A 19,987-nucleotide genomic window follows, 5' to 3' on the forward strand; every position below is an offset into this window, starting at 1 on the left:
GTTTTGTTTTCTTTCTGTAGAAGACAAATATACGTACAACGTTTTGTCTCTGAATTGCCACTGCATATCTTCAAACCCGCCTCAGTAGAACAGGAACAGAACTTCTCAACATACAGTAGCAGTAATTCTCAAAGTGGGGTCCGGGGATCCCCAGGGGTCCTCGACATGGTTCCAGTGGGACCCCCCCCCCCCCCCCACTCCCCAGCTAAATTTGTTATATTTCCAATGTTTTTGGCAGCAAATTTAGATTTTAGTTTTAGTCATAGTCTCTTGAATAGTTTTCATTTAGTTTTAGTCACATTTTAGTCACCTGGAATGTCTTAGTGTTAGTCTAGTTTTAGTCGACTAAATCTACAGTTGATGTAGTCGACTAAAATGTATTATGCCGTCGTAATGACTGATTTTACACTTGCTGAAAATAGCCCATCTACAAGCTCACAACACGTCGCAGCATGACTCGTTGTGAGCTTGTACATCGGCTATTTTCAGCATGCAACCAAGTGTAAAATGACTTATATTGGATCTCTTGTCCCTTCCTAACATTTGAGTCTAGTTTTTATTTGTTGACAAAATTGTCAGTATATTTAGTCTTAGTTTTAGTCGTCGTAGTTTAGTTTTCATTTATTTTCCGTTTTGTTTTCGTCAGTGGAAAAAGGTAGTCGACAAACATTTTTCGTCATAGTTTTAGTCGATGAAAACAATGATAGCATCAATATATAATTTAGCCCATTTTGTACTTCCTGACACTTGAAATGTCTCGTTCTGTAGTTGTACTTTGCACTTTAATCTGAGTTGCTCCAGTGCCTCCTTTCTTCTTAATAAAAACAACAAATGTCCTTCATAAGCCAAAATGCAATACTTAATTAAATAAAAGACTCAGCCAGAACATGTCATACACATTTGCTATACGCTCTGTGTGCAAAATAAAAATTAAAAGTACATTCATTAATTAATTTCCCCACAAAGCAGCCTACTGGGTCATACTGTATGACAAAGATAAACAAAGCACTGAATGTCCATAATCTTTTGCAATTAGATTGTCACCACTCACCAACATCATGAGCTAATGTAATAAAATCATTATGCATTGTGTGTTTCTAGTTAAAAATGAGCTACCGGTATATTCCTAATAGCAAAACCATAAAATAAAACTGTTTACAGTGCACAACCACAACTTACCCTCTGGAAAAAGGGAACAGAACTGCTGAGCCTGTCAGCTACAGCAAGACAACAGCTGAATACACACACACACACACATGCGCACAAGCATGCACGCGCGCACACGCACACACACACACACACACACACACACACACACACACACACACACACACACACACATTGACCACTGCAGCACACACACATTGACCACTGCAGGACACACATTGACCACTGCAGCACACACACACACACACACACACACACACACACAACACACACACACACACACAGGATCCAATCGAGCATGCGAGTACCAGGTTCCTCTGGACTTATGTACTGTAAACACATGACTGTGACCCCTCTGCCTCACAGTATAGGCTAGTTGGCTTATGCACTCTCATGCACAGTCCACTGTTTTCTGGGCTTATGTGAATTTCCACAGACTGACCATTGGATAACATAACACAGCCTGACCCACTTTTTTGTTCTTGCTTAATGTAAGTTGCTCTGGATTAAGAGCGTCTGCTAAATGCCTAAATTGTAAATTGTCTCATACTGAAGACACAAAAGCAACAGATGAGCATGCACAAAGACACCCATGCATTTCCCAATAATAACATGTGAAGACAAGGGACCTTTTTGTCTCCCTGTACCCATGTCCTCAGCTCCTCTCCCCTTCCTCTATATTATCCACTTTTTGTAATAAACATGTATTCCTATGAACGTTGCTAAACTATCTGAGTCTCTCAGTCCTTCACCATGAGGTTCCCATTGTATCCCTGGACACAAGTTAACACCCCCTTTTATAAGATTGAAGAGTGCACAGTATACACTGTATTTGTGCAACAGGTTTTTGTCCCCGAATCCAGACTCTCTGACTCCCTCTACCGCAACTACCAAGCACCTGTACAAATAGGCCTATACTGCTGGGGGGGGGGGGGGGTGTGTGTGTACATTATTAAGTACCCTCCTGACTATCAAAATAGTCACGCACCGTTTTGTTCAGTATACCGAACACAACACGCTATTCATATGAAAGTTACACAACTGTTATATAAAATTGTGCAAAGGCACATTTATTAGGTTTGGGCAGGTGTGGTTGCACCGATTGTGTAGGATTGGCTGTGGCCTAGTAGGGACAAATGTCAAATGTGATACCTTCTCATGAGGCCCAAAATCATGGCAGATCTGGGCCCCTGAGTGCCAGTATAGAGAACCTGCTGAATGAAACCTTTATGGCAATCATGAACTTGAGATGCTTATATAAGGTAATAGGAGACAAATGAAGAGCTGAATGTCTAGGATGGCCAATGGCAAGTCTGTCTCAAACTTAAAGCCGAAATAAGTAATATTGTTTGATAATAACCATAATTAAATGATCCCTCTGTAATGTTAATCAATTGAGAAGCAATGCAAATTGAAAATATGTCAGCACTGCAGTCTAATGTATCCATCTCATTAACTTTTTAGTTTTAGTTTTTTTAATAGTCTCTCAAACAGCACCAGCCCTTGTACATTCCCATGGAGGTTATGACTTTATTACCTCATTATTTGGGCTGAGATGCAAAAGTAAAACCTAAAAAAGGGAGACACGCACACGCATGCGCGCGCACACACACACACACACACACACACACACACACACACACACACACACACACACACACACACACACACACACACACACACACACACACATTTTTCACAATTTTCACAACAACATTGTTCTAGTGAATAACCTTTTCATGTAGCTAGCTACAGTATGTGCTATAAGTCTAGTGTTTTTAAAGAACACTTTCCATTTGGAGACTGTTAAGTTAAGGCTATAAAAATGCTGCAGGAAACTATAAGCCAACATAAAGTATACATGTAATTTGATTCAATCAAGTATTGTCAAAATGGTGGCAAACTCACTACCAGTGTGAATGGTTTCAGAGGTTCAGTGTGCTGTTATGCAAGCAACAGTAATGTAAGCCCTTGAAATGCACATCGAAGCATGCATATCCTTGAGCACTCGCTCATCATTTATGTCACATCACGACGAAAAAAGTATAACTCACAGAACCCGTTTACCAAAGGGAAAAGAAAAACAGAATTCAACATTACATAAGACTATTTGCTGTGATTAGTGCGTTTCAGTGGATTCCCTGTGAACTGAGTTTGAATCCTCTGCATGTGGCTTTGCTGGACGTTCCAACAAACAAAATTGGCTGTTAGCGTACTGCAAAACTGGGAGGGGTAGGCTAGCATGTTGTTACCCCCTCACAGTGAATCTCCTCACTGCCAGGTGAAAAGCTGGATCAGAGGAGACAAATGGTTGTCTCTATATCCTCCCCGATGCCAAACACTACGATCAGCAATGACGGGTACTACAGTACATGGGGGAATTTGGGACTAAATTGGGAGAGAAAAAAAAAACAGTAAAATGTGAACTACCGGTATGCAAGTGCTTGTCTCTTTGATATGATTTAGAAGCCAGGGCAAAATTTGTATGATCCCATGGGCCCCTGGCCTGGGACGGCCCCTATACCATGGTTCATGCATTGTCGGTTAATATGAGTCCATTGTGATTGGAGCAACATTTATATAGCAATTTTAATGGGAAAGGATACCCAAAGTCACTTTACATAGGGAAAGGAAGGAACAAACCTTTTTAGTGGAATAAAGACGAAAGAAAAGTGCTAGATTAAAAATGATGAAGGTTAAGCAAGACAGCCTGACTAGGCTAGACTCCCTACTGGGAAAGGCTATCCTGACGAGATGTGTTTTGAGTGTGGTTTTGAGATATTACGTTCTGCTTTAATAATAATAATACTCCTGTATCTCCCAACTGCAGGGAGGATATTGAACAGGTAATCTAATAGGCCCTGCAGGGCTTTAGCCACCGCATGATATGCCTCTGGGAGTGAAGAGTAGCATTAGTCAGTGATGCTTCTGGCCTTGCTGGTGTTCTAATAGAATAGAGCGATGCCAGAGCCAGCCAATTGTTTTTAGAGGCTGGACTGTACAGTACGTACCACATATTCAAGCTGATTTATATGTCCTGCGTGGTTGAGTCACTGTACCAGATGAGAATTGAAAAAAGTGATCACAATCTTGATAGCAGATCTATGAAAATGAATCGCAGCTTTCTGGCTGACCCAAAACCTTCATGTGTCAAAGGAAATGGTGTTTCTCGTGAGCTTTATCGACTGTGAGGCTGGTGATTAGGATGACCAGGGTGATTAGGTCTTGTGATAAGGATTTGTGGGTAGTGGTACCATTATGGTACCTCTCCAAGGTTCAAGGTTCAACTTTTCTGTCAACAATACCAATTACAAGTGAAAGGCACGTGAAATTCATTGTGTGAAAAGTAAACGGCTACACTCTAGTGTCGAGAGTAATCTGTTAAAAACTAAGTTGCTTAAATTACTATAATCTCTAAAACTACCTAAAGTGCAAGAGCTCAAGTGCAAAATGCCAATATATTAGCCACAGACATATGGCTATATAGTCCAGACCATGTAGTGTTCAATGTGTATTCATAAGTCTAATGGTGGGGGAAAAAAATTATGTGCTCCATCTTTGTGTGCGGCTGGAAAGGCTGAGAAACCGGTTGCCTGGCCAATGCCGCTTCGATGGCTCAAACAGGCTGTGACTGGGATGGTGCACATCAGCCTTTTTAACCAGATGAGTGGTGTGAGTGGCCCACTTAAGGTCGTCATCAATGTGTGTGCCGAGGAACTTGAACTCACTGACGCGCTCCACTGCAACTCCATCGGTGTAGATTGGCGTGTGCTCGCTCCTCTGTCACCTGGAATCCACAATTAGCTCCTGGTCTTTCCAGCGTTGAGAGCTAAGTTGTTCTCCCCACACCATAGCGGCAGTTTATTGACCTCGTCTCTGTAGGCCGTCTCACTGGCATTGGTGATCATCCCCATGAGTGTGGTGTCATCGGCATACTTAACGATGGTATTTTGCAGCCGTGCATGGTCACACAGACATGTGTGTACAACGAGTACAAGAGGGGGAAGAGCACACAGCCCTGGGGTGCACCGGTGTTGAGGGTCATTGGGTCGGATGTTATGTTCCCCATCCGCACCACCTGAGCACGGTTCAACAAGAAGTTCAGTATCCACCTCCACATGGTTGGGTGCAGGCCTAGCCCTCCAAGCAGAACCCAATGGTACTGAAGTTTCTGACATTTTTGACGACACAGACCATGGGGTCCTGTTGCAGCAGTATCCTGCCACCTGGTACGCGGACATACATAAAACATAAACACTGTGTTTACGGCCTGTCTGCGCTCTTTGACGACATTTTTTCGTGTGAGGGCTTCTGAATATGTGAAGTATAAGTACCCATACATGCCGCTGCGAATATCTCCTGTGGCGCGGAAGCCGGTAAGTATTTTTAATCTTTGTTTGACCGATTTGGTCGCTTTGATTCTTCTCTTCCTTCCTTGTTTATTGACACCTCATTGTACCGCCTATCTGGCTAGCTAGTGGCGCTATAGCTATGACAGAGCAGATCAGAGGCAGGGTCGTAGCCGCACAAGCCAACCGCACACCGGGAGGCGGTACAATAAACGGTAAACAAACAAGAAGAAATAAAGCGACCAAATCGGTCAAACAAAGATAAAAAATACTTAACGGCTTCCGCGCCACAGGAGATATTCGCAGCGGTTTGTATAGGTACTTATAGTTCACGATTTCAGAAGCCCTCAAAGGAAAACAGGCTGTCAAACGCCGCAGATACGATGTTAGAGAGCATATTTATGTCCGTGTTCCAAAATTCCCATACGAAAATATACAGTAGTTATGAACAGGGACCCTACAATAAAGCGACATCAACATTTCAGAAAAGCTTTATGGAGGGTTCCGAGAGGGGCTAGGTGCAGGCCTAGGTCTCTGAACTTCATGTCCAGTCTTGCAGGGACAATTGTATTGAAGGCCGAGCTGAAGTCCACAAACAGCATCCACATGCACATATCCCTCTCTTGTCCAAGTGAGTGAGGGCGGTGTGGAGAACCATGGCCACGGCGTGTCTCCCTTTTTTAGGTTTCATTTTTGCTTCTCAGCCCAAATAATGAGGTAATAAAGTCATAACCTCCAAGGGAATGTACAAGGGCTGGTGCTGTTTGAGAGACTATTAAAAAAACAAAAACAAAAAAGTTAATGAGATGGATACATTAGACTGCAGCGCTGACACATCTATTTTTCCGGTATGCAAACTCACATGGATCCAGCATAGCGGGCAGGACTGTAATCTCTCACCAGTCTCTCGAAACAGTTGCTGACAATTGGTGTTAAGGCAACAGGTCTCCCTCTAGTCATTGTAGCATGATGTATTCGTATGCTTGGGTATACTGCAAGTGTTGAGTACGCGCGACGCGTGTTGGCTTTACACCACCTCACCGGCTCATCCACTTTACTGCGGTAGCTGGTAGATTGATTCAAATATGACTACAGTAATATATATGACTACCACAGTAGTGTCATCAGAAAACTTTACATCACTGTACATCATAACAGGCTCAGAATGAGAGCTACAGTACAGTTGTTTGTGTAAATAGAGCATGCAGACATGACACCCCTGGGGGTGCTAATGGTAAAGGCCTCGGCAGTGAGACATGATTACCAATCTTAATGTGTTTCCTGTCCGAACAGAAAGTACAAGATCCACTGAAACAGCGCTGCATAACAACACCCAATGCCTGTAGAGAGTGCAGCCTGACAGGAACAATGGTGTTGAAGAGTTGAACGCAGAACAAAAATCAATGAAGAGAACTCAGGATTATGTGAACTTGTATTCAAGGTGCTGGAGAAGAAAGAGGACTCTGCATTATCCACACTTCTGTTAGACAGACCTGTGGAAGAGAATGAGGACTCCTGGAGGACGGAGGAGACTAAAGAATCAAAAAATATATACTGTACAAAATAAATTAAAACGGTAAATGAAAAATCATGACCCCCTCACGTATTATAAGGACAGTATCAGTCACCAGAAGAAAAACAACTGGTGTTTTCAATGAATTTATCATGGTTAAAATGGAGTTTGAAGTTACAATGGGTTGGTATAGTTAGGGGGCGGGGCAGCTAAAATTAATATCAAATATCTAAATACTGAATCAAGAAACTTAAAAACTGTCTGGGGTGTTCACATACAGTAAGCCTGAGTAGACGATGAAATGACTATGTTTTTTTTAAAGTGAAATATCTCTTTCAGTCTGGGCTATTCAAATCATTGTATAACAAAGTATATCAGTGGTTAAGTGATTAAGACCGGTAATGTTGTGTTAATTTGGCACCGCAGGCCCAGGCCGTAGCGTAACGGTCTGGGCACCGGACTGGTGATCCAGTCGCGGTGTGCCGCGGGTTCGACTCCCGGACCCGACACGGCCTTTACCGCATGTCATCCCCCCATCTCTCTCCCGTTTCCTGTCAGCCTACTTTCTATACCTTAAAAAATCAATAAAGGCGTAAGCCACAAAAAAAGATCTTAAAAAAAAAAAAAAAAATTGGCACCGCAACGGGCTCAGCTGACCTCAGACAAGCCGGCACGGTTGATGATGTGAGTGACCAATTAAACATGTGTGTGAGGACAAGGGTATAAGTTGTCAGCAGCAATGTTTCATTGTGGCTGGCACAACACCGTCGGGCCCTGCTGCCTTCCTGATGTTTTGTCAGCGGAGGATTCTGACCTTGTGTTCTGAGATGGTAGGGGGAGTGTTTCCTACAGAATTTGGGGCTCATTAATGGACGCTCTGAATCCAATTAATTGAATATGGCAGGGAGGACTAGACTACTGATTATTGTGTCAACTAATTGTGGAATATTCACACATCTTGTTTTCAACAGCTGTTTTATATACGTGTATGTTTGATTTCGTGTTGTGATTGATACAAATATTGTACCATTCCTGGGTTGGGTATAGGGGGAGGGTATTTTGTTACCCCCTTTTTCTCCCCAATTGAGTCCTTTTGCCAATTCATTCCTTCCCACACACATTTCTGTGTTGTCACTGCTGTATCCTACTGACTCACCTGCAACGTGCCTGCAATGTGCCCAAAGTGACAAAATTCACAGAGCTCTGACGAGCCAAAAATATTTGCCTCGTTCCCAGACTTTCCCCATCTCTGCGGAGAAAAGCCTGGTAACAACCTAAATGCAGAAGCATGTCTGTAGCGATGGGCTTCCATACTTCCGGTTATAGGCACTCAAAGTAGCAGTGTGTGTGGCCTAGCGTGGGAACATTTTAAGGCATGCTTCATAATCATAACATGCCACGAACTGATTGTTTGGGAAGATGCACAAGACTACATCCACTTCATTGTTGAATTGTTTTGGCAACGTGTTTGGGCAGCGGCAATGTGTCGGCGTGTCGCAGAGAGCATGAATGCTCAAAACTAAGAATGTTGTGAGACACGTACTGTGACGTCACATGTCAGTCGACACTTGTCGTTCACAGCATAAGTTGGCCTTTAGTCAGGCGAATCTGGAGTGTGAAAGTTGAACTTTCACAAGAGGGTATGAAGACTCATGTCAGACACACAAGACAGACAATGAGAGAAGGAGAGAGGCATTCACCATGTACTGCATGAATCATAGCATCACAGATTCACAGTATATGAGCTCATCGGTGATCTCCTGCTGCATGCTCTAGTAATGAATCCCTTTGTAGGTGTATCCCCCAAGACCCAGCCCGCAACAGCCCTGCCAATCGGGCTCAGCCCTATTGGCACGGGAGGTTGCGCGTTGGTCTACATACAGTGTGCACACACATGAACACACGCACAAAGAGCTAGTGTGCATGTATGCCTATGCCCATGGCAGGCCCACAGTTATAACTCATCGGTGCCCAAATTTGATCAACGAGTCCCAGTGACTTCCATTATAAAGTATGGTATAAAACATGACGGAAATGTGGATTTATTTGAGTTATACCTATAGTTACATTTAGTTAGCCAACTTAGACGACTGGAGGTTCTCAAACTGTGGTCGTGGGACCCCCGGGGGTTCTTGAGGCGGTTCCGTTCCAGTTGTACCCAGCTAAATTTGTAAATATATTAAATATCAAAATCACTTTAAGCACTTAACCCTATATACATCAGCTATTTGCAAATAGCGTATCTACAAGCATTGTGAGCTTGTATATCTGCCGTTTAAAAAAACCCATTTTTAAATACTTTTTTATCATTTTAATAACACAATCATGTATGGGGGTCCATGGCACACAATATTTTCAGAAACGGGTTTACTTGGGGGTCCTTCACATAAAATACTGCCTGTGTGCAAAATAAATTTGGTTTATGAGATTGGCACAGCAAGACAAGATTGGCGCGCACACACACACACACACACACACACACACACACACACACACACACACACACACACAACCATATATGGTTCCATGTCTGTCATTCATATTGACATGACATCAGCTTGGCCTCGGGACAGACGGTGTTCATGCAAGAGCAACGTGGGAGAGACTGCCATGACAGACAGACAGACGGACAGACAGAAGTTATATTTTATGACAGCTGCACTGACAGACAGACATACTGAATGAACAGAGAGACGTGCAGCCTGCTTACTCACCGTGTTACTAAATGTCTGCCTGGAATAGACAGCTGTGATGCATCCATCAGGGATGACTTCATGACATTCACCAAGGACTCAGACTGAAGGATTGTCTAGGAGTGTATAGGCCAAAAGAAAGTCATAATGTTATATTTATTCTATAACGAAAATAGACATTTTTATATGACATTATATACTGCCTAGTGCCTACCATATAATTCTAATATATAATAATAAAGTACTGGTGCACTCATCTGTCCATTTTGAGACTCTCAGTCTTAACCACTTGAACCCGGCGTCCATATTTTGGGGGAAACTTTAGCAGAATATGGCAGATCTGGCATAGCTACATATCAACTATAGCAGGGCATGTGCACTGCCAAAGACCAAGAACTGCCAGCCAGTAAAATTGGTGTTCGACCTAGAGAAATAAACTTGTTCATCAACCATTTGTAGATACTGTATAAGCATAGTTATGACTCTAAGTAGGTTTGTAGGTCACAAGGTTTCTTGAAAGCGTTATCATGTTTTCATCAAATTAATTGTACCTTTCACCCCAAACCTTTTTCACGAGTTAAGGCATATAGACGTATAAATCAAACGTAATATAGAGCGAATTCCCAGGGCAGAATCAGACATGCCCAATTTTGACAACTTTGAGAACTGCATTTTACTCTCTTTCTCACTCACTCACTCACACACACACACACACACACACACACACACACACACACACACACACACACACACACACACACACACACACACACACACACACACACACACACACACACACACACACACACACACACACACACAGACAGACAGTCATAACAAACTTTAATCAGTTTTAACTACAGGATTGGTTTGAAGGTTGTATCCAATCCAGATAATCATCTCAAAGTTACCCTGTGCTCCTATAGTGTACTATAGTATAACTGCATCCCTGTCTGAACTTGCAGTAACTGCCATTGAGAATACTGGGTGTTTTCTGCATAATACAATTTCTTGTGTGCGACCTACAGTATAGACAGAATGTTGCTTACCATCCACTAGTCTTGCAAAACTGAGTGTATCATTCAAAGTGAGGGAAGACGAGGCAGAATCATTGACACCATTTTCTGATTGACTCTCATAATATATTGTGTGTGTGTGTGTGTGTGTAAAAAATATGTAAATGTAAATCAACCATGTCCTAATCAATTTGAAAAACGTACACATAGAAATCCTACTATAAATGCGCCACGTCTCTGCGTGTGTGCATGTCTGCGTGTGTGTATGGTTGTAATGCACGTAACTCGAGAACGTTTGCCCCCACAGGCAGTGCAGTGCCTGGTATCGAGTCGGGCGGACCCACGGTTCTCCAGAACCACCACAAAAGGCTCTGCTCAGGCTCTGCCAGTGGGAATCCCCTCAGTGGGAATCCACTCACCTGTGCATTTTCCAGCCTCTGCCTCAGCCAATTGATTGCCACGGCAACCCCACACCTGACAATTGATTAGCCTACTTAACCAGTCCACTTGACAACGGGTATTATTAGGTTCCCAAGTTGCATCATTCTCAAGTAGGCCGGTAGCCGACGGGCACGTACAGCTCTAGTAACAAATAATTTGTATTCAGCCACTTGAATCCTATTCAATAGTTTTCAAATACACCTCTGAGGGCAATGTGTTGTGATCTTGTGGATGTGCTATTTTTTCTAACCTTTTTTATTTTCCTATAATCAATCAATCAAACTTTATTTATATACACAGTAGCACATTTCCAACAGCCAAGGCCGACCAAAGTGCTGAACAAGAAGAAATACAACATGACATTGAAGGCAAGAAAATAGAAACGATAACATATTTACGTACATACGTTGACAAAGAGCAACAATAAAAATAGACAAGGGAACTCAAGTGCAATTAAAAGCAAGGGAGAACAGATGGGTTTTGAGTAGGGATTTAAAAACACCGATGGACTGGGCAGATCTGATGGTGAAGGGCAGTGCGTTCCAGATCCTGGGGCCCGCAGCTGGTCCGCAGACCGTAGAGCTCTGAGTGGGACGTAGGGCAGAGAGAGAGAGAGGTCGGAGGGTGAGAGGTCATGTCGTGTTTTAAAAACAAATAAAATAACCTTAAAATCAATTCTAGACTTAACCGGACTTAATGACGTGCCTAAAATAGCCCTGGATGTCACGTTAAAAATAAAAAATAGAGAGTGTGGAATTGTATATACAGTAGGGCTGAAGTGGTTAAATGTGTGTTTTGTAATAATAATCTACAAAGTAAGTTAAGTAACTATAACTAAAGTTTTCAAATATATGTAGTGGAGTAAAAGTACAATATTTGAATCCAAAATGTAGTAGTAGAAATGAAGAAGTAAAGTATTGGGAATTGGAAATACTCAAGTAAAGTAGAAATACTTGTACTTCGTCATTAAATGTACCTAGTTACTTTCCACCACTGTACTTAACACCTAAACAACTTCTCTTGCGAGTAGAAATCATCACAAACAACTAGTTACGTGAGCTTGCGTCTAAGATGACGTGGCCCACTGGCCCTGTCTGCCCTCTTATCTTCCCCATGGCATTTTAACCATAGACTGTAAAAAATATGGACAAAGCGTTCTCCGGGTCTAACATGAACGTAAAATGAAGCCTGAAATCGCTTCATTGTAAATCGCCATCTTTCTAGATCCGTTTGGTACCAGCGGGCCATTGGCTGGCTCCGTTTTGGACCAGCTGGCCATTGGCTGCCCAGACAACGAGGCGGGACTTCCCCCCTTCTTCTCCGTTGGTTTTTATTTTGACTCGAGTGGGAGGGGAATCCCGATCATAGACTGTAACGGTAGCCACGCCCCTCAGAACATACGCGATGGTTTTCTTTCTTTATGGTCATTTTTTTAATTAATGGGACCATAATTTTCCAAAAAGAATATTATGACATTAGAAATGAGACTTTAAACTAGTGAATGGAAGAAGAAAGTATTCATGACCATGTTTATTAAGGTAATACAGTCTAGGTGAAGTTGGGCCAAAATACATGGGCCTCTATGGAGCTATGGGGCTTTTTGGGTCCAGCCCAGCGCCACAACAGGCCATTATATGAACTACCGATTTCAAATGAGGCTTCACGAAATATCTGGCTGACTGCCCCCCTGATTTTAACAGCCAAGAGCCAAGCCTGGATGCGTTGACTGAATACTGGTGTGTGTTCAATCAACTCTCTGCTGCTCACTCACAGGGGGGTGGGGTCAGTATCTGAGGAGAGAACAGACTTGTGTGTAACTGTTCTTTTAGAGGCGGAACATAGACACAGAAGCATCATCCCATTGGTTAAGTGCTACCCACACAAATGCTGTGGGCAGTAAAGGTTCCACCCCCTTTTCCACATTCTTATAGTCTCAGGTGAGCTGAGCTTAGACAGATCAGTGGGACATTTTTTTGTGAGACACTGACGAAAAATGACTCCTGGAAGATGTTGATTTGCTGATGGATAGAGAGGAGCGTTACATTCGGTATGTGCAATCATTATTATTTTTTTCCAATGTCACATAATCAATGTCATATCATAATCTGATGATTTTAACCAACTTGACTTACAACAATGTGTAAAAAAGTGCTGCTTTTCTACAGTGAACTAGATAGTGTGTGACCTATTTGAGTCCTCTTTCTGCACACTTGTGTGAAATTGTGTGGAATTCACATTTCTCTAAACACATTTTCCTTTCTTCAGGTTATTCTTGTTTTTCTGAGCTGTCCATTGCCAGAGGGCCAAGGATTTCCACGAGCAGAAAATGCATTGTGCAAAGTAGGTTAATGTGCAAATCTATGTGTCCAATAATCCCTTACTACAGTGTGTTCATGTGATCACCATAAACACAACATTAAAAAAACAAACATTTTAGGGGTGCATTGAGCTATTAACGATAACGATAGCTATTTATACTTTGTCATACCATTGTATGACAAAGTATCAAATAAGGCCTAATCAGAATAATCCTCATTGATTAATGGAAAAAGTAATCGATGGAATATTTTGATTGATTGTTTATTTATTTTTGTGTCATGCACCTTGTGCCCAACCCTCATGGGTTTATAAGACACCATTTCACAGTTGCAATTACAGCATGTTTTACATTACATAATTTATGCATTTACAGCATGTTTACATTACATAATTCATTATAATAATTCATAAACACTAATAAAATAAATAATCAATTGCAGACCTAAACCATTTCAAGCAATTTGCTTTAACTTTGACTGTATGAACCTAACCTAAACCTTGTCAATCCCTTTCAGAGTGCTCCACGCCTTCAGCAGCCACCCACAGCAGTCTATGCTGCCTGTTGAACTAGCCATGCATCTGTGCCTGAGCCAGAACCAGCCGTTGCGTCAACTCCTAGGCATGCCTCTGGTGAAACCAACGGAGCCTCTTAGTCAGCCCATAGACTGTCCAACAACAAGGAACGACCATCAGTCTCGACAGCACAACTCCTCCTCCTCAATGACCTCCTCCTCACCTTCCTCTTCCCCTGAGCCATCATCACCGCTTCGGAGTTGTTTCCGCAGAGGCCGCGGCAGCCAGAGCAAAAAGCGTGTGGTGTTTGCGGACGCCAAGGGCCTGGCCCTCACCGATGTGCATTTCTTCTTCTCCGAGCCTTTGTCCCTTCCGGTTTCATCAGTGACGTACCCCTCTCCAACCAAGCAGGGCCACCAGCAGCCCTCGTTCAAAGTGCAGCGCTACAAGGTGAGACTGGGCTTCCCACAGCCGACCCTAGACCTAAAAGCCTTCATCGTTCGCCTGAAAGAGACACTGGTACAGCTGGAGAGCTGCTACTTGACAGAGCACGCCATGAGTGGCACCGTACGTGCCTGTAACGTTAGCTCGGAGAAGTCTGCGCATGTGCGAGTCACTTTTGATTCTTGGCGGACACACCAGGACATTCCCTGCACCTTCCAGCACCAACGTTACGGGGGTTCGGACATGGATGTCTTTGCCTACAGTGTGGCCTTTCCCCATAACCTGGACCCGAGCGAGCGCCTTGAGTTCTGCGTGTCCTTCAGGCCTGGCACAGGTGCCGCACTGCGCTGGGATAACAACCGAGGTCAGAACTACAGGGTGTGTGTGGAACCGGTGGGGATGGATACGAGCCAAGGCCCATATCAGTCCCTAGTAACCCGACGTAATCTTGCACGGCCTGCACTCCAGCGACCGCCCTCATATCCGTTATGTGCAACCGTCAATATGAAGAACTATGCTGATTTGCACTCGGGGAGGTTTATCAAGCAGCCAGAGACCCACTATTCTTCTCGCTAGGCTGACCACGACGAGTGTGCATGTTACGACATTTCCCAGGTTTCTGAATTGACTAAGGCCTCTCAAAGTTCACATGGTTCAATGTTCCACTGTTTAACCACTTGAAACCTATTGAATCCCTATTCTGTATTCTGGGTATAACATATCAATGAAAATAGCAAAGCTTGCACACAGCTGTTTTTGGTGTAGTGGTGAAAGAAAAGGAGGGTACGGACTACAGAGCCCTGGGGATCAGTAAATTATATATGTTCAAAGTGGCTAATATTAGCATTCCACTGTGGACTTCTGTCATTTCACTGTGTAATGTTCATGTGCGATGTCTATTTTATACTAATTAATAATTTGAGATGAACGTCTTGTACAGGGAATTTTCATATCAAATATTTAGTGCTCATTGTGTGGCACATAATACTGTAAATGTGAAATAACTTAATTGCACTAGTGGTAGAAGATGGATGGACTATTATTTATAATAAAACTTGCATTTTGTATATTTGTGTTTATTTGCATCATAGAATCATAGATTAAACTATCTGATTGGGGAACTGGCGGCCCGGGGGCCACATGCGGCCCCACCTTCACTTAATGCAGCACCCAGCAGGTTAATTTCAGAATACTGATACATTATTGATTTCAGCTGTTACAATTCCAAACGTGCATGCAGACATGACCTGCTTTACTTAATTATGTTGTCTTTTACTCTTTTTTTATGCCAAATGTAAATGTATAAGTTCATAAAGTGAACATAAGTATAACTAAATGCATTTGAAAATAGAAAAGTATTCAGGATTTCAATTCAAATGTAGCAAATATATGGGCACGGTGGCACAGTTGGTAGTGCTGTCGCCTCACAGCTAGAAGGTCCTGGGTTCGATTCCCGCTGGGGACGCTGTGGGCACTGGCGGCGTGTTCCATCCTCCGCGTCATCAGTGCCCATACCCGAGGCGGGGGTTGACGATGGGGCCTTTCTGTGTGGAGTTTGCATGTTCTCCCCGTGTCCCCTAGGGTAAATACCCTCACAAAAACATGCCGTAATCCTGGTCTCTAAAACTACCTCCCCCTGGCCAGCCGGGGCGCCTGATGGAGGGGAAAGGAACTGGTCGGAATAACATGTCCCTTCCACGCGCTACGTCTGGCCACGAGATAAGTGGTTTCTGCCCGACAGTATATGCAATGCAGCCCTCTGGAGTGTATGTGGAAATATAGTGGCCCTCTCCATCATCAAAGTTGCCCACCCCTGATCAATGATGAAATAATGATTTTTAATCAAAATAAAAGCCTGCTTCATAAATATTACAATTATCCAGCACATTGCACGGTTTTAGTATTAAATAAACATACTGTGGCTAAATGTCACAAATTATCTATGGTGGCCAGTGTACAGTATAGCCTCAAATGAAGACACAGTGGTCCTTGACGGAAAGGTTACGATCATAAATCCATATTGTTTTGCAAAAACGTGCTTGGAAACGTGCTTGGAAACGTGCTTGGAACAACAAACAAAACATCACACATACTGAAAAGAATCGGGCAAACAATCCCTTCTTTTATTTAAGCTAGTTCAAATATTCTCAGAATTCAAGACGGGCAAGGCGACACCTTAGTCTTAGGATGTGGGTCAGGTATGCAGAAATCTTATTCCCTTCTCTTTTTTTAAACACTCTTATCTCCAACAATTCCCGTAGGCTCAGATTTCCATTTACTGTGTATGTCATGCATACCAGACAGAAAGTAAGTGAAATGAGAATATCTAGGCGGTCCTGACGCACGCACGCACATACGCACGCACGCACACACACACACACAGACACACACCACACAGACACACAAAGCACACAAACACACACACTCGTGCATACAGGCGGTGGGTGTCTCTAGAGGAGCCAGAGGAAGACAGTCCTCTACCTGTTTTTCTCTGTTGTGTAAAGTTGAATTTAACTCCAGGCAACGTGACTCACAAGGACAGCAGGTGCTGAGCGGCACATAGCTGGTAACCATGGCAGCTGTAAGGCCCTGCTTCACAGTCTAGGGACTCTGTTGGGCCTGTGTTTACATGCAAGGGTGGAGTCATTATCAGTATTGTAAAAACCCTGCGGTGAGAAACTCTCAATTCCTGATTCTCTCTGTTCTCTGGTTCCTCCTCCTCCTAACTCGCCAGCAGTCGGTCTTGTCTCCTCACATGCACTCTGTTGTCTCTCGGGCAAAAGATCCCTCTCCCAAGATCATAGCTTTTGTGAGCCAGTTCCGCCTCACTGAATGAAGTCAGCCTCACATGGTAAATGTTTACGACGCTCACATGTAGTTTTCATGGGGGTTTCACTTTCAAAGGTTTCACATATCATTTCTTTTCAATCTATTGTGTTAAAGTTTCTTCTTTGTAACCATTTCCTGGAAGCAGCTGGCTGTCCCCTCTAATAATCTGCTGTGGACACTTTTATTAACTCAAGTTTCTCACAGTAACATTACATCTATCACACACTATTGTGTTCCAACACAACAATATTATGGTAGGAAACGACTGCTTCCTAACCTGGTATAGTGGCTTTCGGTAGCCAATACGCTAATACAAAACACAGGGAGTCATGCAATCACATTCACAATATATGCATATTCGATTTACATAATTTGCCACCTGTTTCATCAGCTTGCCCGAATCACAGGTTGCTTAAAGTCGGCAAGACACTAACTCTGCCGTATGGTTATTATGAGCAGAATTGGAACAATCAGACCAATCAGATGGATTGGGCAGTGCCAACCTGTTATATTTAAGTTATATTTGATGTATGCATGCTGTTCCCTACCAGAATCACTGGTTTGCCCATAATCTGCCATGTTGCTTTCAAATGCCATGTTTAAATACACCCCTAGGCCTATATGTACTCAGAACATTCAGTACTGTGCATACTGTAATATCCAGGATCCCAATTTGATATGGATTTAGGTCAAAGACTACAGAACATGTCACTGCTTGAATATCAGACAGTGGGGTATGCATATACTTTAATATCTACACAGGCAAGACTGAGTTTGAGCTGCTCTGAAAGCCAGGCTGACTTTGTGAGATGGTGGTTGGACATTTACATAATGGCTGTCATGTCATAATGTAATAATGGTGTAAAATCATTTGGATCCAGATTAGTTTGTTCTTCCATTTGGTGCAGAGTGGAGAACCTTAATTGCAATGTGTGATCACATCACATCACAATAAATAAATAAATGTCTTTCTTAGTTCAAATGTTTATGTTTTTTTTTTTTTTTTTTTTGTATGAACAGCAATTGGACGTTCATGATTTAAGAAAATGTTTTTAAACAATATTTATTGACATTCTTTTTCAATTATATAAAACATTAGTTATAGCTCTCTTGTTAATAAAATGTCAAACACAAACATAACAGATACACAAATTTCATTTTCCTCCCCACATTACTGTGGATGATCTAATACAGGTCCTAATGGATTGCTTTTCATAAAACACATGAACTGTCTCCATATTTCCCTGCTAAAGTCAATTTCTCTAGTGCAAGACAATTTGACAGTTCTTTGTACCATATTGCTTGATGTCTGGTTTGTCTGGGTTTTTCCAAAAGAGTGCAATTGTATGTTTAGCCTGTAGAAGAGAGTAAGTAATCATACTCTTCTTTTTACTATTAACTTTGAAGTTATTAGGAAATATACCCAAGATACACAGTTGTGGACAAATAGGAATATCCTCTGAGATTATCTGGGAAAGTACTTCTTTCCAAAACTTCATGATCTCTGGGCATTGCCATAAACAGTGAAACAATGTACCCTTCTCCACGTTGCACTTTACACATTGGTCTGGTATATTAGGATGAAAATGATTAAGTAGAGGAGTAATATACGTTCACATCAACCATTTGTATTGTAGTAACTTGTATCTGGTATTGATCGTCTGTGTTTGGGCTTGATTTAAGACATTTTGTTAAAATTTGCAAAAACAAATAATAAAAGGAATAAAATAAATCATTGCCCTGCAGGCCAATGTGAAAAGGGTGGGATTTATTCCTCTGACTAATAGGAATGTGCATGTAACATTCCACATGCCAATCCAAAGCCAATTAGGATGGAATTTGGAATAATAGCAATATAGAATTGCCATGCTATCGCCTGGCGGAGACAATGTGTTCCCAGATGTTGTTGGAGTATTATGGCCAATAAAGATTTGCACATGGAATGCCCTCTGCATTTAATCTATACCGTATCCTAACTATTGGGTGCAGTGAGCAACTATTGAACAGGCCTAACGCCGTTGAACAGTTGGGAGTTATGTGTTAATTGATTGCTAAATGACACTTTGGCAAAAGAAACTAGTATAGTCCGGCAGCCGACAGGCTTTTGTACAACATTTGGTATACGTATAATATTCTTTTTTAATTGGCCTAAAATATTGTCTATATACGTACATTCATGAATCCACTTGCTGACCGGTTAATTGAGCATTGAGCAAATTATTTTTTAGGAGTTTATTTGTGACCCTACCATTAAATGTAAAAAATGTCAATCTTTCCTTATGCTTTAAGTAGAATGTGATATGTCATGTTTTGCACAAAAAACACACACAGCCATAGCCACTTGCCCAAATGTGCCCAAATGTGCTGACTTCATCACATTTGTGCTGACCCCATCACATTTGTCATGACGGCTATGGCCGTTTTTAGCCCAAGGAGTGTTTTTTGTGCAAAACTCACATATAAACCCCTATAAAAAAATGCTCAATTACCAACAGCCGGTCAGCAAGTGGATTCATGAGTGTATGTATATAGACAATATTTTAGGCCAATAAAAAAAGACTACAAATTTCCCACTCCACAACACGGACTGCCGGACTATAGTAGGAGCTGGGGATGAAACCACGAATGGCCAATCTACCTCCTGAGCCATTGCTGCCCACTGATGGGCATTTCTAAGTGTTTTTAACAGTAGGCCTATTTGTT

The 19,987-nt window shown here is 42.3% G+C and overlaps 1 protein-coding gene across 1 annotated transcript; it reads left to right on the forward strand.

The window, feature by feature from the left end:
- Positions 1–13,148: 13,148 nt before the first annotated feature.
- LOC310879032 (protein phosphatase 1 regulatory subunit 3C-B-like) lies at positions 13,149–15,437 on the forward strand. The gene is made up of 3 exons (XM_083793453.1): positions 13,149–13,226; positions 13,445–13,519; positions 14,014–15,437. Exons 2-3 carry the CDS (start codon positions 13,506–13,508, stop codon positions 15,029–15,031), a joined length of 1,032 nt encoding a protein of 343 aa, XP_083649579.1. The 5' UTR covers positions 13,149–13,226; positions 13,445–13,505; the 3' UTR covers positions 15,032–15,437.
- The last annotated feature ends 4,550 nt before the right edge of the window (positions 15,438–19,987 follow it).

Source organism: Protomyctophum parallelum (assembly GCF_964188405.1).
Source record: "Protomyctophum parallelum genome assembly, chromosome: 21".
Lineage (NCBI taxonomy): Eukaryota > Metazoa > Chordata > Actinopteri > Myctophiformes > Myctophidae > Protomyctophum > Protomyctophum parallelum.